Source organism: Aplysia californica, unplaced genomic scaffold (assembly GCF_000002075.1).
Source record: "Aplysia californica isolate F4 #8 unplaced genomic scaffold, AplCal3.0 scaffold00241, whole genome shotgun sequence".
Lineage (NCBI taxonomy): Eukaryota > Metazoa > Mollusca > Gastropoda > Aplysiida > Aplysiidae > Aplysia > Aplysia californica.
In genome coordinates this window covers 352,549-378,979 of record NW_004797511.1, presented here as the reverse complement: position 1 = coordinate 378,979, position 26,431 = coordinate 352,549, and the positions used below count along the sequence as shown (strand labels likewise).

At 39.2% G+C, this 26,431-nt stretch overlaps 1 protein-coding gene across 6 annotated transcripts; it reads left to right on the top strand.

Moving 5' to 3' along the window:
* The first annotated feature begins 5,737 nt into the window (after window positions 1-5,737).
* LOC101862876 (5-phosphohydroxy-L-lysine phospho-lyase) lies at window positions 5,738-24,052 on the top strand. 6 transcript variants are annotated; one of them, XM_005100237.3, is made up of 14 exons: window positions 5,738-5,821; window positions 11,960-12,026; window positions 12,274-12,392; window positions 13,630-13,789; window positions 14,210-14,284; window positions 15,046-15,142; window positions 15,524-15,640; window positions 17,722-17,804; window positions 18,831-18,925; window positions 19,523-19,635; window positions 21,043-21,197; window positions 21,939-22,028; window positions 22,814-22,966; window positions 23,361-24,052. In XM_005100237.3, the coding sequence occupies exons 1-14, from the start codon at window positions 5,818-5,820 to the stop codon at window positions 23,530-23,532; spliced, it is 1,500 nt and encodes a 499-aa protein (XP_005100294.1). In that variant the 5' UTR covers window positions 5,738-5,817; the 3' UTR covers window positions 23,533-24,052. The 6 variants fall into 6 exon arrangements, with proteins under 6 accessions (XP_005100294.1, XP_012939024.1, XP_035826141.1 ...); XM_013083570.2 differs by lacking the exon at window positions 5,738-5,821 and adding an exon at window positions 5,910-6,201; XM_035970248.1 differs by lacking the exon at window positions 5,738-5,821 and adding an exon at window positions 6,210-6,382.
* The last annotated feature ends 2,379 nt before the right edge of the window (window positions 24,053-26,431 follow it).

Genomic DNA, 26,431 nt, shown 5'->3' with positions numbered 1-26,431 from the left:
GAAGGAGGAGAAAGAGGAGGGTGATGATAAGAATGATGATGATGAGGAGGAGGGGAGGGAGGAGAAGGAAGGGGATGAAATGAAGGATACGTAACTGAAGAGGTTGGGGGAAGGGGGGTATGGTGAATCGTTTAATAACCTTTTTAAACATAGTTTGTCATTTCAAAGGATATCTTCACACTGTGCACTGTGGGGGCTTGAAAGTCTACTGCTTTCCAAGACCATAGTGTGCTTTAAAAATATTTTAGAGACACTCGTTTACGATTGCACAATGGTTGATAATCCTATGCGGAAAAACCCCCCAAAACTACCGGTGTATTTGGTAAAATGTTCAAGAAAGTTTTTCTAATCCGATGTTTGTGTCATAATACATCATTATATCATGGCAAACAATATAATCTGCCAGAAACATGAATAAAATCTACTTGAAAAGACTGGAATTCTGTGTTCTGGATCGAAAATTGCACGCATCCCCTGGAACCTGAAGAACGTTATTGTCATCGAACTTGGGATTATTGGGAAGTGTGTCCACTGTCTACCTGCGGAAGATTTGGCCATTGCAGAATAAGATCTTCTTACTCCTCCGATTTGAAGTTCAACAAAGAGGTAAACAAAGCTCCTCTATAAGTTTGCCGTTAGAATGGCATCTATTATTATTTTCATTCCTGTTGCAGTCTCCAGAGCGTTTGAATTTCATCTTCAAAGGGTCTAACAACGCGCAACATTTGAAGCTCTATTTAAAAAGAATATTCTAATCTTCTGTTTTAATCTCCAGACTTTGGTTTCTTTAGCTGTTTTGATTTGGTTGTAGAATAACGCCTCCAGGAACATTATAACTGTTAGGTCATTTGAGATGGTGGATCTCCGATTTTACGACCCTCTCCACCAGGACAAAACGGGAAGCCATGAACCCCCACCCCCCCCAGTCCCAGACAACCCATGTTCAAGTACACCTGCATTCGAACCATAGGTCATCGTTCAGTGAGAAATAGCGATAATAGCCAAGCAAAGGGAGACACCTTCACGAATGCTCTGCTCTCGCCAAATCCAGATGTTGATAGATTCGTATAACATAGAAAAGAATACTTTTTATTTCTGTTTATCACTACAAAAACTAGCTTGTTTTTTTGGGCATCACTTGACTCTATTTTTCCAATGATAAGGACGAGAATTCAAGTCAGCATGTGCAAATGTGCATAAGACGGACTGACTTGTCGATATGGTTGGATAACTGTTTTCTACGATTTCCAGTGACTGAAATGCATCAAACAAAAGATAGAAGTATAGAAGTATGTTGAGTCGAAATTTTGCCTCTCAAAAATAATATTTGATACATGAGACACACTGTCCGAAGTCACCCCTCTTTGTCCGAAGTTGCCCTCACGTTTGTCCGATGTCTCCCGCAGAAAGACGTGGTTTCCGACATCTTCTTAGGGTACCTCAGATATGATTTTCTGGCGCAAGTGGTGATGTTCCGGAATTAATTGTTCCGGAATCGAGCGGTGGCGCCAAAGTCTAACAAGGGTTCAAAGCCCGCGCTCTCCCTTAAACATCGCCCATGTTATGCGTACCAACACTGTATTGCTATTATGGGGCCTACATGATTTACTTTAACCTAGCTTACACGTTGCTCATTTTGAGCTTGCAGCCCTTTAACATTTCCGTTCCGTTTTCTTTTTAAGCCGTCTGTCCGCCCCTCCCCCCTCCTTTCACATTAGTTTTTAGCAAAAATAAATCCATTACTGGCTTGCTGGACCCGTTGTAATTTCTCCTAAGTCCCGTTTGCCAGAACGTTTTGGGGTGACCCGGGTTGGCCTTCTCGACTAGCGGATCTCCTCAGTGACATATAAAGCAATAAGGCCTACCGTATATCACCCGAACCCAGCAATCCCCATTATCTACTTTGATCTATCATCTCCCAGGACATCGATTGAGGATTGGACTTTGGGAGACACCATATATTGTGTCACATAATAAAAAAAAATACCCGTATTACATTACCTGTCCTGGGCAACAACGTCATTGCACACCGGACAGGTCCAAGACCTCAGTTCCTCTCAGCATCAAAACAGGCAAGGTATCCATAGTGATTGTTCCAGTGGCTGTCTGATTATGGCGACGTCTTTCCTTTCCAGTTAATCGTTCCTTTCTTCCTTCTCCCCTCTCTATTCCCATTTCACACATCCTGATGATTGCGTGGTGTTCTGCTGTCTCCCTGTCTTCTCATCCCACTGAACTTTTCCTCCAGGGTCTTCAAAATTCTCCTTTGTCAAATTTCACCTCACCATCAACCACGGCACTGCCTGCCAGCCTGCCTATCAAGCCTCCTCATTACCCTTCACGCCAGAGTGCCCTGGACAGAATATCCACACAATGGCTCTAAGTGATGAGAGTTGTATTGGGTTCATCCATTCACTCCGAAGCAGCCCTTTCTCAACTTTTCACGGGATGCTCTGGGAGTCTGTGACAGTAATGAAATGGGTGGTCTTCGTCTTGTATTTTGAAGCCAGCCAAGCTCTTGTCACGGTCTCAATCTCCATTTTCATGCTTGAAGTTGAAGTTGTTCTTTCTATCGCCCTTGACATGCTATTAACCTGTTTGTTCCCATTGTACCCCACAAAACCCCACCCACTTCTCTCACTCCTTCTGACCGATCCATTCGTGTAGATCACTGGGGCCTCTGGTTTAGAGTGCTCCTCAATTAACTGTCGTATGTCATTGTCGAGCACATTCCCGCCTTTCACGACCCATAATGGGGCTCAGTTCAAACCATTCCTTTTCCACTGCATATTTCATCGACGCCACAAACTTTCCTCAAGGGGTCTTCAGCTTCTGCCATCCATGAGCCTTTTTTTAAACACACATTTAACGAAAAGACTTATCATACTCCGTGGTTTGTTCCAGGGGCGGCTCGTGGGTCTAAAAAGTGGGCGTGCACAATTAAGCTATCTTAGGCTGAAGATAATCAAGGGCAGAGTAAATGGGATGGTGTATAATTTTAGGATCTTTGGGCTGGTAAAGGAAGACCTTGTGCTTTTATTTTCATTATTTTTATTTGTGGCTTTGACTTCTAGAACTAAATCTGTTTTGTTAGCTAAACGCCAATTTCATTCATCCTGCATTAGAACTGAACACTCAAGTAATACCTTTCACCACTCCACTACAAAACCGTTCAAAAGCACAACTCATAGGACGGTGACTTAAGTATGTCACGTTCACCTCCCTCAGGTTCACGGGTCACAGTCTCTTAAAATAGCAACAAGACAATGAACCAATCACAGTTCACTTGAGCACTCCGCTGGATTGCTCCGTGGCCCATATAATTTTGGCATGGAATAGTGCACAGTCTATGGCGTTTATTTTTAGATTGCCTACTGTGGGCTATGTTTCGGCGCTATTCGGCAAGAGCACATTTGAGATGTGCCGTCTTATTAATATTAATGTAGATCTACCGCCAAACTCACTACAAGTGTCGTCATCGCTTGGGTTATCCCAAAGAGCGATTTATAGGTCTGGTTTCCACTGTTGACTATCCTGTTATGTTTAGATACAGCGCATGAACTTAGGCATGGCATAGTAAATGTTTTACGCCGCTATAGAATAGAAATGACAGCTACGGCGCCAGCGAGGGCCTTGTTTTGATATAATGTTTGGTTAGTGTTTGTTTCTGGCGTCTTTTATTATATTATTGTGAGTGCTTTACGTGATAGACCATTAAAACGTTTTGGGCGGCACTGCACGACCGTGCTCTATGGACGAAACGCGCCTGGTTTGTTCCATTTACCCCTCACATTTACATACATTAACAGCTTAACGTTTCTAATTTTTGGCACTGAAATAATATAGTTTTTTTTCAGATCAAATGTACACATAAGAAATACAAATGCCACATAGCAAGTTCAAATGCCACATAGAAAGTTTCACGCAACATAAAAAGTTCAAATGTTCAATAGGAAAGTGTAGTGCACAATTGTGCGTAACAAATTCAAATGTACAAATAGCAAATCCAAATGTAACACAACAGCAAGTTCAAATGCCACATAGCAAAAGCAAATATCCCCCACAAAGATTATTCAGCGTGAAAAGCATTTTAATGTGCTCAAACCGAGTTGATGACAACCAAGCGCAGTTTAATTTTAAGGTGAATTTATCGCCATTAAAAAAATCCCGAGGATGCTCCCGCGGAAAGAAATTCACAGTGGAAGCTGGTAGCAAGACGTTGACGAATAGAAACCGATGAAGAGTACGGATCGGGTGTTCAATGCTTTGTTCGAGTAATGCAGGCAAAGTTTGATGCAGGGTCGAAGGGGACCGAACCGCCGATGCCATATGGGACTTATTTGCTGTCAGTGACGAGGGTGGCCTGGTCTTTCACGACTTTCAAGTGGAGGGAATGGTAGCTTTCGTATCAACCCATCCCTCTAAGAAACTGGTTCAACAATCCCCTCAACGAAGTATGCTTTGTATGTAACAATGCTTGTGCACAAAGGCAGGCTTTAAATGGCAACTCATTAATAGATTAGGGAAGAAATATCTACCCCCCCCCCCCCCCCCCCACTTTACACACCTTTTCTTAACATCTACGAGAACGCTTGTGAATTTGGAAATATGATTTGAAACCATGGCTCGGTGAAGGAAACGACCAAATGCCCACTTAGCTGACTCATCAACAAAGGATGGTCACACTTGCCCAGATCATGGAACAAAAAACACAAGCTGTGACTATAGTGAAAATGGCAGCAGCCTTCAGATCAATGCAAACCTATAAGCTATAGCGTTTTGTAATGCAACAATAAGTAAATAAAAGTAAACTTGGCTTTAGATTTCACTCAATTAGTTCTATAATATACCAGCAGTATGTTGATTTGTATCATAACCATTCGTTTTTGTTAAACATGTAAGTTTATTTTCAGTTTTTAACATAATTTAACTATTACTTTCGTTTCACGTGATTTCTTCCTTTGGCACCACACGGCTTACGTCTAACTTTTTCCTGGCCAAAAAACCCCAAACCCTTTTACTTCTTACCTTGATATACTTTTTATACTTTTATATATTAGCCTCCTTTTTAGTTTACTTAGAGTTTTACGGCACTTGCAACGCAATAAGGTTATATAAGTGCCGAAGATTAAAGGTGTTACAAGAGAGCAACAGACACACACACAAAAAGGAGGAGAGATCAGGATGATAGATGTTAGATAGGAAAGAAGGAGCTAACCACACCAGAGCACCCGCCAACCACCCACTTAGCCTCCTTTTACTCTAGTTCAAGCATATTCATTTACATTTGGACTTGCTATGTGGCATTTGAATTTGCTATGTGTTACATTTGAGATTTCTATGTTTACATTTGAACATGTTATTGTTGTATTATGACTTTTTATGACGTAATTTGTATATTTGGAATTTCTAGATGTAATTTGGTCTTTCTATGCGGTCTTTGAATTTTTTATGTGTATAATTGAACTGAAAAAACTAAATAACCAACTTTCTGTAATATCAACGACAACTTTTACAACTCCTTGAAGTGTTCTTCAGGCTTGCACTAATGGCGTTGATGTCATACGTTCTGTTTCCGCAACGTTTGGCTCGTGGTCTAGATTATTACAAAATGTTATTGCTTCCAGGGAGAATGACAATATGCCAGTTCAGCTGTCCCAAAACCCCTCCCCTCTTTCCTTGGGCTTCTCCGACACCGATTCATTGAGACTTCCAGGGTAAAAAAAAACAAAAAAACCCAACACCCTCAAACATTAGATCACATGACGCGTCTTTCTGCAATATGGAAAGTGGGTGAAAGTGCTCTTTAGAAAAGAGATGGGTAATAATTTAATACGCTGTCGTCGTTTGTGGTAAACAAACAATACATCGACCGAATTCTTCAGTCATGTTAGGCCTACATGTAATGTGTGCATTCATAAATGAAGTTGGTAGATCTCGGTATAGATCTAGACTCTAGAAACATTTTGTATGTTTTAGAATTCATGTGCACAAGACGGACTTCATAAATATCATCCTAAACTTCAAACACATACTCGCGCAAAATCTTAAATTCATGTTATCAGTTGTAAACTATTTACATAATATTCCTAATCCGCTTCAACAAACATAGATCTGTATGATATAACAGGTGCGCCCCTTTTTAGCATTTTAGCATTTTAGCATTTCCCGTCTTTGAAACACCGGCTTCACGAGCAAAAGGTGAGAGGGTTTGTTGTAACTGGCCTTGGCCACTGTTTTCGCTCAGCCCTGTACGAGTTCAGAGTTTATGCAACAACACTATACTATTATGGCGAAGACGTCAATGTAGACCTCATCACGGTGTTGCTGACCGACTTTCTTTTCAATGAATGGGATATTGTTTGCAAGGACTTCAACAATCGTGATCATATTTATTATTTGCACGGAGATTGGACTGAGTGACATCTAGGCCAGGCCTAGGCCTAGAGCAGCTAGAAAACCAAGAGTAAAGAGTGTGTATGGAAGCCAAAGAGTATTATTTTGTCTTCTCTAGTCTCTAGTCTATTCTGAATTCACCGAGAGTTAGGCCTCTCTATTTGATTTTAAAAAGTTGAAGAATCTGTTGAATCATTTAGTTTAGCCTAACATTTAAGTTTGAGTTAGTTTGATGTTAGATTTAGCCTAGACTCTAGTCTAGTAGATCTAGAAAATCTAGATACGAAGTGGCTAGCCGTACTTAATAAGTACTTAGTACTTAAAGACTGAGAGTCTAGCCGTACTTAAGTACGGCTAGACTGCCAGTCTAGCCGTACTTAGATCTAGGTTTGGCCCTATCGACTCAAGCCTGTTAAGTACACAGGTCTCAGATCTAGATCTAGTAATTATTCAGGTTCAAGAAAGTGGCTATTCTCACCCGCCCGGAAGTTCTCGCAAGATCAACTCCTCCCCTCTTCTCTCTCTCTCTGTCTCTTTCTGAATACTGTCTATCGGTGTGGACGATCAAATTGACCAAAACAAAGTTTAAAAATGATGTTAAAACACAAAAGTAAATTAATTTGGTTGTCTACAAAGATGCTAGGGCTATATTTAACTTTTCGAATCGAGCCGAACTACGCGGGTCGCCATTTTGTTTTGCCTGGAAATTCTCGCGCTACTCCTCTCTCTCTTTCTCTCTCTCTCTCCACTGCCCACAGACAAAATTGTACGCTTTTAATAGGCTACAATTGTAATGGAACGTTTGTTCACGGCACAGAATTCTACAATTTTTCTGTTATAGTGTAGAATTCTGTGGTTTAGGGTGAACGCAAAATTTGGTGAACGCGCACCAGGTGAGAATAGCCACAAGACTCGCCTGCACTATTCTCACTCCGGGTGAGAATAGAGGTGGCCCAGGTTCAAATACATGCAAGTCAGTAAGGCACCTTTTGGTTTTGTCTGAAATACAAAAATACTTTAGGCATTGCAAACTAAAAATTTCATTTACAATTCAGCAATCAATAATAAGTACGGCTAGACTGCCAGTCAAGCCGTCCTTAAGTACGGCTAGCCTGGCTGTCTACCCGTACTTAAGTACGGCAAGACAAGAAGTCTAGCCGTACTTAAAAGTACGGCAAGACTGCCAGTCTAGCCGTACTTATCTTAGGCCCTATTAACATTAGAAAACAGGAGGTTTAAAATACATATGCACTGTCATTAAGGCACCTGGTTTAGTCTCAAATACAAATACTTTAGGTACTGCACACTAAAAATGTACACTAAAAAAGATCTACGTCAAGACTAGCTTATTATTGTAATAATAATGATCAGTTGCCGAAGGGAAAAAAAGACTGTGACGCGTTTGTACATTATATTATGCGACGTTCAACGCCCGGACCGCTAGTGCCTCCCCCCCTCCCCGACACACACACACAGTTGACACAGCCACACGTGTGCAAGCCGCCCATCCGACCCCGACACACTCCAGAGTAGACACGTGCGCATGCCAACAACACAAGTGTTGGTATTTTAAAAGGCCGCTGATTGGTCGCATGCAATCGGCTAAGTAAATACTGGTTCACGATGCAGGTGCAATGAATGGTTTCCAGGAATAGATCAAGTTCGTTCTTGGAGAACAATTAGCGAAGCCACGTCTGCAGGGGCTGTTCACCCTGGAAGCGACCTCGTTGAAGCCGAGTTCGCTAATTTAAATGCTCGTTGAATCCGGGTTACTTTTATTGATTTTAAAGAAGAAAAAAAACGGGGAATCTATCTCATCTCGTTGAATCCGAGCTCGTTAAATCCGAGTTCCACTGTAATAAGGCCGGCTCTATTTCTCCGAACATACGGGAAAATAAACTTGAACTTTATTTCTCCGAACGGTTTCCGTTCTCGAGATTTGTTTATAATAAGCGAATGGAGTGGCCCGTTGTAACGCTGATGTTGTTGTTGTTGTTTTCAAATCCCTTTGGCTGCTCTTATTGGCCCACATGGGCAAATAAGTTGGGGTTTATTGGCCAACTTGGTCCATTTAATGCTTTTTTTTTCAATATATGTATTTCATACATGGTGTTGTCCCAACTTGTTCTCTTCTTTTATTTTTTTCAAGATTACTTTATGATCCCTTCTTGTATGTTTTCCTGAGACATCATTCCATCTCGCATCCATTTCTACAGATTTGATTGTTTGTTGGCGTGTTCCTGCAGTTCAGTGTTATTATAAATGCAGTAGACTATGATCGTCTTCGAACAGTATTTCAAATTTGATTATTTAGGTTCTCCGGATGTGAGCTTGCTTCTTTCGTCAAACAATATATTACGGTATAATTGAGTTATTTCTTTGTTTACTCTTCGTATACTGTGTTGGATTATAACTTAAGATGAAGATGTGTAACTTCTTAGAGTTACTCTATTGTTCATCTTTTTATTTTTAACATTAGATTGAAAAACTACATTCTCAATTTATAAAACAGATCTATAGATGTGATTGATGGACTAAATAAAAGAAAAAGGGAATAGAATGGGCTAGGCTAACAAAAAGGCAGGACAAGCGGAAAGTGCGCGCATGTAAAACAGGGGAGATCACTCACAATTTTATTGTCAAATCGGCCGGATTTGGGGGGGGGGAAGGGCACTCATACAGTGCGTGTTGCAGGTCGTCAGGACTTATGCCACACGCCAGACAGGAATCATTGGGAACGGAGCCTATTGCATGGAGATACGTCTGCAGGATGGGGCTCTTCGCGTTGCATCTTAGCTGCGATAACACTCTTCTCTGTCTGACGGTAAAGGTCTTTCTCTTTGTCCCTCTCCGGTGGTGGCTTCACCTATCCCCTGACGGAGTCGTGCACTCACGCTTTCTCCCATGCGTGGGCAAAGATGTAACGCGAGATGCACGAGCTTGCTGACAACGCGATATCGACTGGAGTGTTGGACTGGTCGAGGCGGCCTCCCTTGTTGGCCAGGGCGTCAGCTCGGTCGTTCCCGTAGATGTCGCAATGTCCTGGTATCCATTGTATGTGAAGGTTTCCGTGGATTTCACAGCATTGGCAGATAGTGGTCCACATTTTGTCCTCTATCTCAGTACGAACTGCAGTCACTCCGGACATTAAGTGTTGAACAACTGACTGGGAGTCTGTGAAGATGTGGATTCTTTGAAAACGTGGTTGTTTGGAGCAGGGCGGTAGTTTCAGCTCGGTAGCTGCTTCCGTATAGTCCCGCGGGCACGGATACGCAAGTTTTCTTCCCAGAAGATTTGTGTAAACACCAGTATCCTCCTCCACACAACCTGTAGCCGTCAGTGGCATGGCCGTCACTGAAGATATCGAGGTCGGATGTAGGAAATCGGCGCACAGTCTCGAGAGCTGCTTCACGTCGCATATTAGATGGATCTGTTTTTGTCGCAGACACTGCAAGTTTTGAGTTGATTGTGAGGTTGCAGGGGGTCTTCCACGGGGGAGTTGTACTCACTGGCCGCAGGGGTTCTCGGATTAGATGTTCTAGTCCTGCGTTTTTATTAGAGCTCTGTCGGCCCACTTCCCTCCAACTGTTGATGGACTGTAAGCGTATTTTTGATGTTCCTTCAGCTGAGGCACGGATCGGGTTGTCTTCTGGGACTCTTCTTGCTCTCTCGTATGCCACAGCATACACAATCTTGTGCCACGATAGCCACTTTGCGCCCTCAATCTGGCGAGAAAACCGACCCAACCCGATCCCCCAATGTTTTAAAGTGTGTGCAATCTGCAGCTTGCACCATATGTTTTCTGGGATTATAAATTGTAAAGCGCAGAGCATGCTGTAACATAGCTTTGGCACTTTAAAAAACTGCAATTATTATATAATTATAATCCATTATAATAACCTTGTCACACTATTGTTTGAATGAGAATCTTCTTATTTGCTTAGCATGTCATCAGAATCAGCACTACTTTCTTTCAATGGCTTCTCCTTCACCACCTGTGTTTTTACACACCTCTCAACTAGGAATCGCTTTGTCATTCGGGACATCATTCATTGGGATAAATTGTCGCAGCTGGCTTTATAAATAGAGGGGTCGCTTCAAACAGGTAACTGGTAACTCCATGTTAGGCTCTTCCCTGTCGCACACAGGAGACCCGAATGCAATTCCTGGTGAGGGGGTAAAATCAAGTGCCATTTGTATGTCGATCTTTCTGCTGGAAGGATGTGACTTTCTCCACTCAGGCTGGCCCTAAAAGGCGGGGTTGGAAGTTCGCCTCTTGAATGATCTAAATTGTGTCTGTGTAAGTGCAAAAACACCTACTTAACTCATTCGCTACGCCGAGCCGTGGGGGGCGGCGCGGCTAAAGTGCCGTCAGTACACTAAGCCGCCCTAGGCGGCTCGGGAACCTTCCTTCAATTTTAGCTTAGATTCTATTCCAATCCACATATCCATGTTAAAATAAAGGTCATAATATAATGTTGACTTCCGGGTCAAACATTTCCACTGAAAATCGGAAGTTTAGATTCAGTTTTGAAACGCAATTTCGTAGTTTATTCGACTTTGTTTTATCGCAATGCCAAAATTATAGCCCAGACACCAGTCTTAGTAATTTTACACAACAAAATCTATTATTATTTTGCCCTCTAAAGAAGTGTGGGACTCTTTTTTATAATATTGATACGATTGGACTCATATTGCCAATGCACTGTTATTGAGAAATCAATATTTTTGAGTGCCAGATTTAGGATCTTGATCTAAATTGTCAAAATATTTTTTTCTCCCCAAAATCACTACTTTTTAATGAAATTACACAAAAAGTGCCACTCAAGACCTGTACAGGTTTATTCCAAATGCAATTCGGAATAATTCCATATAAGATACGAGTGGGTTTTTTTCTGTTTGTGATCGTTTTTCAAGATTATAAATTTTTAAAATTCTTTCAGTATATTCGGATGTTATGATCCAAATGTACAATTATGGAATGTATGTAAATAACTGCAAACTTCTCAATATTTTCCAGTTCTATATTCATTATGGTTATTTTGATGTATCATTTGACTAGGTGCCAGCATATTTTTTGAGTTTCACCAAAGATTATAAAGTTTTTATTTTCAAATTTTATCCGCATCCAATCAAAATTGTGTTGCATAATCGCCTCTTACAAGAACCAAAGTTGAAAAATACATAAATAAACATTACAGATATATTCTACAATCCATACTTGAAATATTGGTATATAATATGTTGATATTTATTTGAATTTGTGGCCCCAAAGACCTTTTAACTGCTCACTAGTCATCATCTCATTCGCCCTCCCGAAAAAAAATTCGTCCACAAGCCGAAAATGATACGTAGCGAATGAGTTAAAGAAACCCCCACCCCTCTTTTTCTACATCATGATTGGCCTTCGCGGTGGTTATAATCTCTTCAATGTAAATCTTTTATTTTGAATGCAAATGCAGAGTTTGGTTTTCTTAAATTGTCATGTGATTGTGTCAGTAATGTTTTTCTTTTCTGGTCAATAAAATATTGTTTTTTGTTGCTTTTTTATCTTTCAATACAGAACATAGAATGCCAGAGAAGCCTGTGACGTTCCGGCAGACATTGCAAATGAGGAAAGATTTTGTTGGGTACGTTGCATTTCCATTTTTTGAAATACTCTAATTTTTTAATCTGTAGGTTTCTCACTTTGCCCGATTCGTCAAAGTATAAACACTGGACACTTAAACAAATATATTTTGAAATGGAAAAAAAAAGTTCATCCCAAAAATGTTTGTTCTTAGATATTCAAAATCAATGTTTTTTAAAGCTTGAAATTAAAGCCATTTCCTTTTTCTTCGTCTGTGAATCTCCCAATTCTGTTTCTTTTTTTTTCAGTAAATCCTGCAAGCTTCATTTTGAAGTTGCTCCACTAAAGATACTGAGAGCATCAAGGCAGTACTTGTATGATGATACTGGGCAGGAGTTCTTGGACTGTGTTAACAACACTTCTCATGGTGAGCATCAGCAAGGGCTAAGGGTAAAATGATCATATCTTTGCATTTGGGACTTGATGAAGATATTTTTAGAGATTACCTTTGTGATTTAAAAAAATGCAAAAATCACTTATTTAAATTTTAACTTTTTCACTACCGTGGACCAGGCCCTATCTGTGACATCAATATGAAAATAGATTCAGTAATTACGAAAGTAGGTGTGGTTTTGAAACAGGTAAGTGACAAGCCGTGAAACATGGCTGGCGGTCCAGCGTTGGAGGTAACATGAGCTGTAAAACACAGTTGGCGGTAGTGAAAGAGTTAAAACAGAGGACCAAATAATTTAATATTTAAAATGGAAAATTAAATTCTTTTGTGGTTTTTCAATTTAGTATATTTTTATCAAATTTTATTTATGCCAATAGTTTTTTCTTGATAATTTCTAGCTGGCACTCCTTATTGCCTTATTTCCATTTTGATGTTTACCTCTTTAACACTTACAGTACCGTCTGCAACTTAAATCGCCAGCGCCGGCATAACCAAGCACACTAAACATAATTAAACAACGAATGGATGCACTGCACCGAAGGAAATACCAAAGGAAGTCACTCTATATGATATTTGAATGGTTGATAAACCTCTATGAATTTTTAAAGCATGTTTCTTGGGCTGCCAAAGTTTTTTTTAATTAAAAAAAATTCCACCACGTCTTCAGCGCTCTAAACCGGTGCGGTACTTGGGGGCTTTTCACTATATGATAATATGAGCCTTCGGTACTGTAAATGTTAATGTGTACTGTTCAAGCTTTACTTTTTTTCTTCCTGTAAATGATCTCACTGCTGGTACACCAAATTTCCATTTTTAATATTTGCCACTTGTATGATGATATTGACGCTCTAATTAGTAGATAAGTCTCTTACAAGTCTTCACCACCACCACCCATGGTAGAATTAAATGTGAGCTGTGCCCCAAAGATGTTTTAGATCGTCCTTTAACTGACTTGCAGAACTTTCATTGTTTCATAAGGTAGACAATTTGATGGAGATGCAATTTTGTTGAAGAAAAAAGATTGACTCTGAAATCATATTTTCAAACTTGAATTCTTGTTATTTTTGTGTAGGCACTTTGTCGTCAAACCCTAGACACAAGATGAAATAATGCTTCCCAGATATTCATAGAATGACCACATTGCCAGGTCTCATCTCATTATCTTTGTGAAGATTACTAAGGTGTACTTACTCAAGTAGTCTGTTCACAGTGGGCCATTGCCATCCTCATGTGGTGGGTGTAGGCCAAGAACAGATGTCCAAACTCGCCTCAAGCTATGGTTTTCTCAATGAACAAACAGCTCTATATGCCAAGCGACTAGTCAGTACGCTGCCTGAGTCTCTGTGCGTCTGTTTTTTTGTCTCTTCGGGGTAAGTGTCTTATGGAAGCTTTTGCTGCATTTCAATAATTGATTAAAAAGGTGTTCCTTATTATAATTTAAACAATCTTCTTTCTTTTTTTCTGTATGGTGGTCATCCTTTTAATTGTCCAGGGGTGCTTGGTTTGAACTAATGAAATGTTCTTTTGAAATAATGTTACCTGGGGTAGAAAGGGGGAAGGAGGGGGGGGGGGACTTGTAATTCCAATCAAACAAAATCAATGCTGTGTTGCAAAAGATTTCAACACTCATTTTGGATATTGCCTAGTAAATGCTATAAATCTTGCTTTTGTAGCCTTGCACTCACAGGTGTAACAGGCACTAAAATATACATGTACACATATTCTTGAGATCTTATGAGAACTGACTTAATTATTTGCATGCTTAAATATAATGTCTTGATATTTGTCAGGTCGGAGGGTAATGACCTAGCGCTAAGATTGGCAGCTTCCTACACAAAAAGACCAGATGTCATCTGCCTTGATGGGTAAATAATACCTTTCCTTTTTGACGATTCACATTGTTTGTGCATTGACTTGCTTGTTTTTAACATTTTGAACTAATTGCAAATAAAATATCATGAACATATTTTTGTATAACTTCTTTACAGGCGAGTGGAATTAATGATATAACCAGCTGATCACCTCTGTACTTTTATTATGGTTCATCTTTATTCTTAAAATCATGTTGGTAATGGTGCATTAGCATCTGTGTCTTGGCTCATTTCTTTGGTATGCCATGATCTTGCTATGCTTCTGAGGTAATAAGGGCATTGGGATTCGAAAAGATGATGTAACAGCCCATGTGAAGGTCTATGTTCAATTCTACAATTCGCTTCCTCAAAATTACAAAGTTAGAACTATCTGCTAAGTTCCCAGTTTTGAGAAATTTGACATCAAAGATTTTGAGCTTCACATCATGTCAAGCTTTTTTTAATGCGATTCTTTGAATATCCCGTAACCATGCTGAATAATCTTACGATTTTGATAGAGCAGATAGAACTGATTCTTCTGATTAATAACTCAAGAGAGCCAAAAGTGTCAGACAGAACTTTGTAATGCTGAGGAAGGGAGTATTAAGGTTACATTGGTGTACTTTTCCCCCTGCTTTAGTCTTGTTTCTTACCTCTTTGTTCTTATGTTCTTATTTACTTATAATTCCTTTAGCATTTAGCATGTTGTTTGTTTCGTACAGAAACAAATAAAACTGTTGTAGGTTTGTGATTTCTTTGTCATAATTCTGTGGCAGAGCATATCATGGCAACCTCGGCTCTCTGGTGGAGATCAGCCCTGTGCGGTACAAAAAACTGGGTCAAGGACACCAGAAAAAAGACTGGGTGCATATTGTAAGTACTTGCCTGACCATTTGCAATAGTATTCTTTTAATATTTTTTTTCTTTATTAATTTTGTCGGATGACTGATGGGAATGGCTGTCTTTTGGTAGTTAAAATGAGATAGTTCTTGATGTCTGAGGAGAGCATGAGTTTAAAAAAGCAGTTAAAGATTAAGGAAGTAGATATAGTGCATCTGAGCAGCTAGTGCAAAATCTGACCTTTTTTCTCTTTTCGAACTGGGATAGATATCTTTTTTTTTTTTAATGTGTGCTTTTTCTCTAAACATTCGGCAATTGCTTATACATTAGTATATAACTGCACAACCATGAGTTATTTATGTTTTCTTTTCTTAAATGATGTTTCTATCTTTTGAGACCAATTTTCTTCCCCAGGCTCCAACACCAAATGTATTTAGAGGAAAATTCGGCTCAAATGCTGCAAATCCAGGTGTGCTATATGCTAATGAGGTCAGAAAAGTCATTCAGAAAGCTGAGCAGCAGGGTCGAGATGTAAGTTTAAATAAATGTGAACAATAGATTATCTTGTCATGTTTCTGTTTACATGTGTCTGCTGTATGTGATAACCATTTTTCTTTTTGTACATAAAAATTTTCTTACATTTGACTTACTTACATACTTAATTTTTCTGGTTTCTTCATGTACAATGTCGAGGGGAAATGCTAAAGTCTTTCTCTAGTTTGTCGTATCGCATATTGTATGTGTATAATAATATTGTAATGTTTTTGTCTAATGTGTTTCTGCCCCCCTCTATCCATCTTTTCTTGGACCTGCCTGTTCCCCTGCATCCATCTGATCTCTGGCTGTGTGGCCTTCCTGCTATACTGTCTGGTGGTTTTCTCGACTGTTGTCGATATTATTCTATATGTGTTGTTTATTAATGTGCACCAAACGGGGAGTCGAGCCAACTTGTTCTCTGACTATCTTGTTTCTCACCCTGTTTTTTCTTGTGATGTTCCAAGATTTTCGTAGGCATTTCATTTCACAAGTGTTTGTTTACTTAGTGACTACATGTTTTTGGTCAATGTTTGGGCGTGGTAGAAGTGTTAGTATAAGGGTGCTGTTAATGAGTTGGGTGCTTTGTTTCCATTGTGATGTAGGGATGTGAAAGTATTGCTGCCAGTTTGTAAGTCAAAATATTGGTCATTTTTATACTGTTAAAATTTTTTTTTTCTGTTTATCTTTCTGTCTTTTGTGGTATTTTCTCAAAATATGCTAAAGGTTCTCAAGATTTTTCTTGCTGGCTATTTTGTAATTTTGATTGTTGAGTATTTGAGTTAGTTTAACAACAGCTGTCATTTTTTGCTGTAATTAATAACTGCAGTACTTCCAATCTTCCGTATTTTTATGGAAATCCGTACTTTCTGACAGTTCCGTACTTGCTTTCCCATCATTATCAACTCCATCCGTAATTAAGTGCAGTGGCCTAGAGCTACCGAAATTCCGTGGCAAAGGATCCGTACTCGCCTTCGTATCGTCTTGCATAAGTTACGAGTATTTACAGTAATTCTCTTGGCAATAAGTTAATGTTATAGAAACCTGCCAGATTGTGCATTTCCTGCAATCAGCCATTATCCCACTGTGCATTCATCGCAGGTTAGTTAAAATCTGGTTAGCCATGATAGCAAACTTTTTTATGCCAGTTTCCTCCTTTCATTCATTTATTCATTCTTTCTTTGGATTGTTTCCGCAGCTAGAAAATCTACAAGTCAATCAAGTAAACTGACTTGTAATTTTAGGCAGAAAATCACAATTAGAAGGAATTTTTTTATCTTAATTTATCTAGATCTAGAGAAATTGTCAGTGCGATGATTCTATGGGAGTGAGATAAGGGCCACTAAAACTACTAAAATCAAGAATGATTCTAAGTGGTGTTCCTAGGTTGTGGCATTCAGCATCCAAACTTGAAAATGGAGAAACATTAGGGTATACTTTGGGTCACTCTATACTCTTATCGTTAAAGTAAGTGTCTATTCATTATTCCCGGGTTTGCCTTCTGTCAGTGGGGAGATGACAAAGTAATTGAATTATATAAATTATAGTTTCATAGCAATGGCAAGGGGAACCTGCTTTTTAACATTGCCAGCAATGGAAAGATTTGTAGATTGATGAATCAAACAAGATAAAATCTTGGTGAAAAAATAGGTGTTAATGTTCATTGGCAATCTCTGCAAACAGGGTTCCAAAGGCCATTTTTGACCCTCTAAAGCACTAAATTTTAATTTTTTCGGGATCTTCACCCCATGAACCCCCACAGGGACGCTGTCCCTTGGCACTGCCAGGGGCCACATAGGCCCCCAGACCCGCGGCAAAAGTTTCCTTACTTTTCAGCTCCGGCTGTTGGAAGCACTAACTGCTTCTGTATTGTTTTCATACCTTTATGTCATGCTGGCCTAGTTATGCTAATGTGAAAGATTTTTAATAAGCCTTGGAATACACCACTTAATGAAAGGGGGATTTACTAAGTCTTGTAAACAGTCAAAATAAGATACTGAGACTTTTTGTTTTAGATGAGAAAATGGTGTTGTGTTTGCATATGGTTGTTAAAAGATTTTTTTTTTTTTTTTTTCCAGATTGGTGCATTTATTTCTGAGCCAGTGATATCTGCTAGTGGAATGGTTGTCCCTCCAGAAAATTACTTTCAAAACGTATACAGGTACGTCATGCTACTGTATTTCAAATGTTACAAATTCTGGTGAAGTCGTTTGAAAATATCCTGTTGGTTCAAATATTAGACATTTTTTAGAAGAATTGTTGGATCATTTTCTAGCAATGCCAGAAATGTTGGTATACTTCAGAGGAATCTGCTCCCACCTTTTCATCACAGTTCACCAAGCTGTTAATGGATTCTCAACAATAGATGAAAATGAAATGTATCGCCTGGATAGGAGTGCAAAACAAATATGAGGAGAAATGTACACATGCACCCACATACACTCTCTCTTTGTTTCTTTGCTCCCTATTTCTCCCTCTCCTTCTCCCTTTCCCTTTTACTCTTCTTCTCTCCCTCTCCTTCTCCCTTTTCCTCCTGTCTCCTTCTCTCTTCCTCTCTTTCTCTTCTTCTCTTTCTTTCCCTCTCTTGTATATTGATGAACCTTTTTTCTCAAACCCAGACTTGGGGGCTCTCGTGGCTTAGAGGTTAAGGTGTAGGTCTATCATTCAAAGGTCCTGGGTTTGAATCCGGGTAGCGACCTAAAAATTTTCTTCTCTATAATTGTCTCCTTTCACCTCCTTTCCTGCTCTCTAGCAATGTTCTATCGTCTGCTTTCGTATCCTCTTTCTGCCCCCACCCCCTCACGTCCTTGGCCCCCTCCTCTGGGCTCATGATTCTTTCTGCCGCCTTTCTACTACTACTCCTTGGCTCCTTCTTACGGCTGTCTTTCAGCCTCACCCGATCTTCTGGTAGGAAAGATCTACACCTAGCCTACCGGACAAGGATGAAAAATCTCGGAGGGCCCGTGTGCAAGTTGTGCACGTTAAAGATCCGTTTGTGGTCTAAAATTGATAAAGGTAGGCCACACGAGCAAAATTCGAAATTTCCTACCAGCGGAAATTCCCGTACGCTCGTATGACCTTACGCAGTTGCGAGCGCCGTAAAACACTTATCGAAAAAGAACAAAAAACCCCAAACCCAAACTTTAAAAAAAAAGGGTATATGTTCATTGTATTTCATTGTCTTCAGGTATGTAAGGGAATGTGGAGGGATCTGTATATCTGATGAAGTCCAGTGTGGTCTAGGACGAATTGGAGAGCATTTCTGGGGATTTCAAATGCACAGTAAGTACCCACCATGTTGTAAATTGTCTTTAAAAGTAGAATTATAGTCATGTGTCTCAGTTCTAAAATTCAAGATGATTTTATTGTACAGTCAAAAATTCGTGGTTCATCTTATCCTCAAATATCTTTATAACGGGTGAATCAATGTCACCCAAACTTTACATAGCAGTTTGTCTCAATTTGTCTTAACTTAATCATATTTTTCTACAACAATTGAGGCTAGATTTAAATGACTTCTCTTAATAAATTTATATAAAATACTACAAACCTCCTTCACGTGGAAAATAGAATTGTACACAGCACTTCCTGCTTCTCCTACACATTTTGTATATGCAGATGGGTTATGTCACAGCTCACCAATGACACTTTTTAGTGGCAAAAACGACTCTAGTTACAAGAAATTATTATAGTGAACACTTTTTTGCACTAAAAGTTCTCAGAACATGCGTTCAATAAAGATAATCTCGTGATCAGAAAAAAATGACGGACTTGCTTTTAAAGCGGTATCGTCCTGCTGTAAACCTTTTAAAATCAGTAGAAACCACCCTCAAGGATTTTTTATAAGTTTTTATTAAGGAATTTTCTCTTTCGTTCCAGATGTGGTACCAGACATTGTGACTATAGGAAAGCCTATTGGAAATGGTTATCCTCTCGCTGCTGTCATCACCACAAAAGAAATTGCAGACAGTCTTGGAGACTTTTCCAGCACGGTATGGAGTACAATGTGCTTTTTTCATTTCAATGAAGTTTGTATATGTGAGGCGAGCTGATAAAATGGGTTACTTCTCGACATCCACAAATGGAGACATTGGCCAAAAATTTACACAAGGGTCAAATTTGTAGATTTTCTATCGATGCCATATTCTTTAAGTATTACATACCTTTTATTTCAAGCTTATAAATTTTAAAAACTTCACCTATACTATAAGTGTGATGTATGTATTCATTTAGGGCCTGAATCCGAGAAGTAACTCATTTTGTCAGCACGAGTCACATATGTGTGTTAATGTCTCTGTGACTTTTTTTTCTAATAAAAGTTATAGTTCTTTTTTTTTTCTTCTCTGTTTCTATTATGTATCGACGGAGAAAAAATATCTTTGTCCTCATATTTTATAAAATATTCTTTATAAAATGTTATTGTTTACTGTAGGTTGGCTTTGATCAAAGGCGTCATGTAGTTGAGAAGTGACAGTGTCAATTTTGTCTCTGGTAATGCCATAGCTATATTTTACTGATCATCATATTCTAAACTTTCCTTATGCCTTTGCTATTAGTGTCAGAAATGCCCACCTATCTAGACCAAGTTATAAAGGTGGGTTGCACCCCCCGGGGCGGTGCTGCTGACTGAAGTGTCCTAAGGCCATTCCCAAAGGGGGGGACATTAATGTCTCGAGTTCTTATGCACAGTAGAATTGTAATTGTAAATGGGCTGATTCATCAATGTCTTCCTCATAATTTTGCCTGAACTGCAACAGGGAACTGCTGCTTTTTCTTTCCTAATCCTTACTATCGTCATTTTTCCTCTACTTCTTTTGTATGTTTGTCACACTCTTGTGACCCGCTATTTCCGGGTGCCTTGGTAGTCGAAGCAGACTTTGTGCCGTTGAAGCTAGAGAGGTGAGCAGAGTAAGTCTGATTCCCTGTAAGGACTTCTCTGTTGAGATCCACCCCTTGGCGCTCATATGACTTTATGTAGTTGCGAGCGCAGTAAAACCCTCTACTAAAATAAACAAAAGTGGGTTGCACAAATGATGGCGATGTTGGGGGAGTTGGAATTTTTAAAGCCATTTTGACCCACCTTCATGTTATTGGCTATCTGTAGTTGTTACATAACAACAATGAAAAAATATAGTTACTGCTTGAAGGGGGGATCTCCAAGGACTTGTCAGAGGTTGGGTGGAAAAATCAGCCCTGTTTGACTCATCTTTGGACAATTATGGAAAAACAACCATTTGGTTTTTGAACTACGTTAAGCTAAAGACGTGTTTGCTTTCAGTTTAGAAAGTTTTATTTTTTCGAAGTATTTGCTTATCTTTTAAAAAACTGGACATTTCCGTAACCTGTCCCACAAGACTCATTGCTTTTAGTTATATTTTTTTTCTGCATTTTGCTTCTAGTTTGGAGGTAACCCTGTTGCATGTGCCATTGGCCGGGCAGTGTTGGATGTCATAGAGAATGAGAAACTCACTTCCAGTGCCAAGAATGTGGGCAAGTGTTTGAAGGATGGTTTCAAGGCCATACAGCCCAAACATCCCATGATCGGGGATGTCAGGTGAGCTATGGAAGATGTAGGTGTTATTCAGAACAAGTGAGACATTTGAGGTTTGAAATGGAAAGAAGAGACTACAGAGAAAAAGGAGACTACATATTGAATCATCAAAGGAACACTTGCTTTCAAATTACGTGTGTAGGAATGAAAGCAAATGTGATCCAATGTGTCGTAATGTCTAACGTATGGGGATTTTTCATTATTTAGTTCTTTCTTTTTTTACTTTGTCGATATAATCCAAAGGGACTTTACCTCTCTGTCTGTATTTCTTTCAGTTGTTCAAATTTTTATGAGTGACTGTCTTTATCAGGATATTGGGAATACTGAGTATGGTTTGTTTCAATTCAGTTCATAAAAAGAAAAGGATATGATTGGTTTGGTTTGTTTGCCTATGGCAGCAGGTGCAAACTGTAAAATGTTACCTGTAAATGCTCATGATTTTGTCTCTCTGTTTTGGTTGTGAATTTGCTTGTTTTGAAGGAACATTAATAACATGCATAAATGAAAAGAAATGTTTTACTTATTGTATTATCTACAATCCTTTGAATGTGTCATGTCTTAATTCTTTTTTTTGGATTATCATCTATCAGGGTGTTTGAGGATACTGTGTGAGGATTGTATTTTCATCTTATCCATCTGTTTTTGTTTGTTGAGATGTTTCTTCATAGCACTAAATCATCCTTCTTGTGTTGATATTCTCTTCTATGATTCAGACAAATAAAACACAATTTTCCCTTCCCTCAGGGGTGTTGGAATGATGATTGGAATTGAGCTGGTCATGGACAAAGAGAGCAAGAAACCAGCAAAGGAAACAGCAGAGATTTTGGCCTATAAGTGAGTATTTTTTTCAAGATGTGAGGATGCTAGTTTTTTTCTTCTTCTTTTTTTTTTAAAGACAAAGATAAGTTTTTATAATAAGTTTGAGAGAAGATTATAGGGTGCTTTTGTGAAAATTGAATTGGGAAAGTGGTATTTGTTACACCAAATTTTGCTTATTTTTTTTAACTAGTTTTTTTGTTTTGTTTTGTCAGTGAATTGAAGCCAAGACTTTCATCAAAATGAAAAAAAAATAAAACAACTGATTTCTCAGCAACAAGGAAGAGTTCTAGTCCATTGTTTGTCTTGGTAGAAAGTCTTTTTGTGTTGACTGGCTGGCAGTCGAATACTGTATTGGATAAACTACTTTTAAATAGATTTCACGGAGTCAAAATGAAGGAATGGGTCATGTGATACAATAAAAGCCCTGAGGAAAATACAGATTTACAGGGTTGGGTCCACCTGTGGATACATCGTGATTTAATTCTACCCCATGTCTTAAAATACAAAAATACTATGTGGATGGTTGGCGGGTGCTCATATGTGATTTGCTTCTTATTTCTTATCTAACATCTATTGTCTTTATCTCCCCTCCTTTAAAAAAAAAAGTCAATTGCTCTTTTGTAACTCCTTTAATCTTCGGCACTTACTACATGACCTAATTATGTGGTAAATGCAGTAAAACTTTTTACTAAAACTAAAAACGGATACTGGTTCCACCTCTCACCCAAAACCCTCACCCCTGTAAAATGCAAATAATTAACCTTTCGTGTCTACGTCACCCTTCTTTGATATTCATTCAGGTTGAAAGAAAAAAAGATTATCATTGGCATTGAAGGAGGAGATAAGAATGTGTTAGTGATGCTGCCTCCACTGTGTTTTACCACCGACAACGCTAGACATGTGGTTCAAGCCTTCTCCGAGGCCCTGGCCAATATTGAGTCTGAGGCTGCAAGGTGAGTCTCTTTGCCCTCCTCTTATAAGTTTGAAGTTGAGTTCATGCAAAGAAATTTTACAGTATACTTCAATTTGTTAACTTTCCTAAAAAACGTGTACTTCCTTATCACAGTTCTTTTTTGCTTGCGTGTGTGGTGTAACCGTTTGGTGCTTCACGGACACACGTAGAAAGCGCATTGTTGACTTAGTGTTTGGGGAGGTTCTTTAATCGAGTATTTCCATCTGCTGTTTGGACATTTTATCCCTCTTGGCTCAGGTTACCTCTGACAGGCAGGAAGGAAGTAGCCAGCCTCCTAAATAATCTAAATTGAGTTGATGATGGCTTGAGGCATCTACCATTAGAATTACATTACAGTTCTCTTTTACTATTTCACACTTTCTACCTCTGTCCAGGGTTGGACTGACTAACAGAGAGGAGATTGTGTCTGATCGGCCCATGGATGTGCCCCTGGATGTGATCACAGACCAGACCACCATCAATGTTCACAATTACTCTGATGATGAGGATGATGCTGAGGACGATGACCCCGTGGCAAAAAGAGCGAGATATGAGGAAGTGGACTGAGGAGTGGGGCGGATGTTTGTGATCTCGCTCGTTCCCTTTTCTGTATCATGCTGTGAACCTTTGTTGAAATGGATATTTATGGGGGGCAGTGTGTTCATGTAAGACAGTAGTCTCTAGTCTCTGATGGCTCAGATCAGTTTTATTTCATTTGTGAAACCTTTACAAAATGAAGGTATGATGGTAATCTAATGTAGGAGTAGAAACGAAGTTTTCAGTTTAATGCAAAATTGATGCTTGTTGTTTTGCTGACTGAAGTAGACACTCTGTACCCGTCCTTGATTACTTTTCTCTTTATTAAGATTTTTTTCCCTGTTTATCAGATATTTGGTTCGTAGGAGGTGCGATGCACTGTAATCTCAGAATGCAAAGCTTTTCTTCACTCCCATATGGCATTACACTGTAGACTTGTGCTTAACATATGCCTAGGGGGCTCTCGTGGCCTAGAGGTTAAGGTGTTGGCCTCTCATTCAAAAGGTCCCGGTTTCGAATCCGAGTAGCGACCGAAAAATTTTCTTCTCTAAATTTGTTTCCTTTCACCTCATTTCCTGCTCTCTAGCAATGTTCTGTCGTCCTCTTTCGTCTCCTCTTTCTGCCCCCACCCCCTCACCTCCTTTGCTTCTTCCTCTGGGCTCCTGATTCTTTCTGCAGCCTTTCTACTGCTACTCCTTCGCTTCTTCTTACTGCTGTTTTTCAGCCACACCCCTGATCTTCTGGTAGGAAAGATCTATACCTAGCCTTCTCGGAAAAGGGCGAACAATCTCGGAGGGCCCGTGTGCAAGTTGTGCACGTTAAAGATCCCTTGGTGGTCTAAAATCGATAAGAGTGGGCTTCGGCCGCCACCCGGGCAAAAATAAAAATTTCCTACCAACTGAAAATATTAGGTGTGTCCCGCGTGCTCATATGACCTTATGCAGTTGCCAGCGCCGTAAAACACTTTACAAAAACAAATAACATATGCCTCAGATTTGCTAAAGATTCTTCGCAAATAAAGTGGTTGTGGAAAAATCTTGAAGGATTTTATTTGGTGTAAGTGCTTGTTCACCTGGGTCCTGTTTCACCAAGATTTTTTTTCAGTTAATTGGATATCTAGGTCTCCCATAGCAAAAATGTGATTGGCTGATGTTTCACATTCAAAGTCAAGTGTTTGCTTTCTGTTGCTTGTTCAGAATTCATGCTCAATAAAATGCATCAAATTTGCTAAAGTCTCCCTGCTCTTGAGACCTGGGCATAATGGAGAGAAAAGGCAAAATCGTGAGGGAAATTTTTTATTCTTTGCATTTTTTATTTGCTATGTTATATGGGCTTTGATTGTAGTGTCTGTTTGCACGTCATGGAGTTAATTTTCTAAAGACCTTTTTTTCACTCATGGTTCAATGAAAAAAAATATGGGGATACAGCATAAGGATGGTTTTCACAAATTGTTAGGATTTGTCAATCATTCATATTTAGCATTCGGTTTATAGAAATACGAATGATTTCTGCATTCTTTTGTCTCTTTTTATTTTTTTAGAGACTGTTGGATGTCACAGTTAGGGGCATGTTTGGTTCTGAATCTGGTGGGTACTGAATTGTGGAATAGGGCTTTGTTATGAGAACACATTTTGATGTAAATGACATGTGTGTGCTGCTTGGAGGATTATGGTATTGATATTGATCTGCTCATGTCTTATGAATTTATGTTACTTATCAAAAGTTGAATTCACTTCTGAATATTATGCTTTTTGTTATAATCACAGAACTGTACTAATATTGACACTGACAGTGCTTTTGTTGGAAATAATTCAGCTGTGAATTGCTACAGCAAAGGAGGAGACTAGAAGGGACAAATGTGATGACAAGTATATTCTAATGTGTTAAACTTTAAGCTCCAGATATATATAATAATAAGCTTGTGTTCCTGTCCCTTCCTCCCAACCTTAAAAAGAAGAAAAAAAAAAAGCAAGTGTGATTTGCTTATATTAATATGCTATGCTTGAATGGTATATACTACTAGGTTGCCTGGGAGGTATTGGCACTCGCAGGTTTCCTTTTGTGATTTTACCTGCCATATCACGGATATATACTATACTTACAGGGAAAAGTAAATGTGCATCCTCAGACAAAGTTTGGTAAACGAGCAACATCCTTTTGGACTTAAAGCATCCTTCCATCAGTGCTTCTTCAGTACAAGAATCGGTATGATTTCACCTTGACTTCCTTGAGTCTGCCCAAAACACATGCTAAGTAATTCTCATAGTATTGCATATTAACTTTTAAAACTTTTTTCCTATGAATATATATGTATTTCAAACAGCATTATTCTGTGAATGCTTCCCCTCGAAGGCACCCCCTTATAAGTGCAGCTGAATGTATTACTTTTCTGAGTTGTAAAGTGCTTTTTTTTTTCTAATCGCATCTGTTTTCCACCCTTGGTGACACAATTTAGACTGTACAGGAGGCAGGCTACTTGGACCCTTCCTTTCAGCTGTCCCCATGGTTTTATGCCCAAAAAATTATGAAATTATGCAAACTGAGCCCAAAAATGGTAAATCATGCGATTCCTGTAAATTTTAACAAAGAATGATAAAGGAAAATAATAAGAAATTATGCAAAAAATGATCAAATTTTTGCTAAATTATGTGCGGTGCATAAAACCACGGGGACGGTTTCAGGACCGAACTAGACTGAGTGGGAGCCAGCACCCCAACGGACAGATGGAGATACTAGGAAATATCGACCCCCCCCATTAATGAATCAAACTCCTGCACCAGATGCCGGTGTTGTCAAGTCTGTGATACCGTGTGTGTGCCAGGTATTCTCATGTTCTCACGTTGAGTTGATCTCACCCGGTTAAAGAGAAAAGTTGTGCAGGTTTTCTGCTTGAAATAATGTACTATTGACATAAGTGTTATGAACATTT

What these genes read in the sequence shown, in the direction of transcription:
- LOC101862876 (XM_005100237.3), top strand. An exon ending in ATGAGGAAAGATTTTGTTGG is followed by an intron (nt 12,027 to 12,273) that starts GTACGTTGCATT and finishes TTTTTTTTTCAG; the next exon opens with TAAATCCTGCAAGCTTCATT. An exon ending in TGTTAACAACACTTCTCATG is followed by an intron (nt 12,393 to 13,629) that starts GTGAGCATCAGC and finishes GTCTGTTCACAG; the next exon opens with TGGGCCATTGCCATCCTCAT.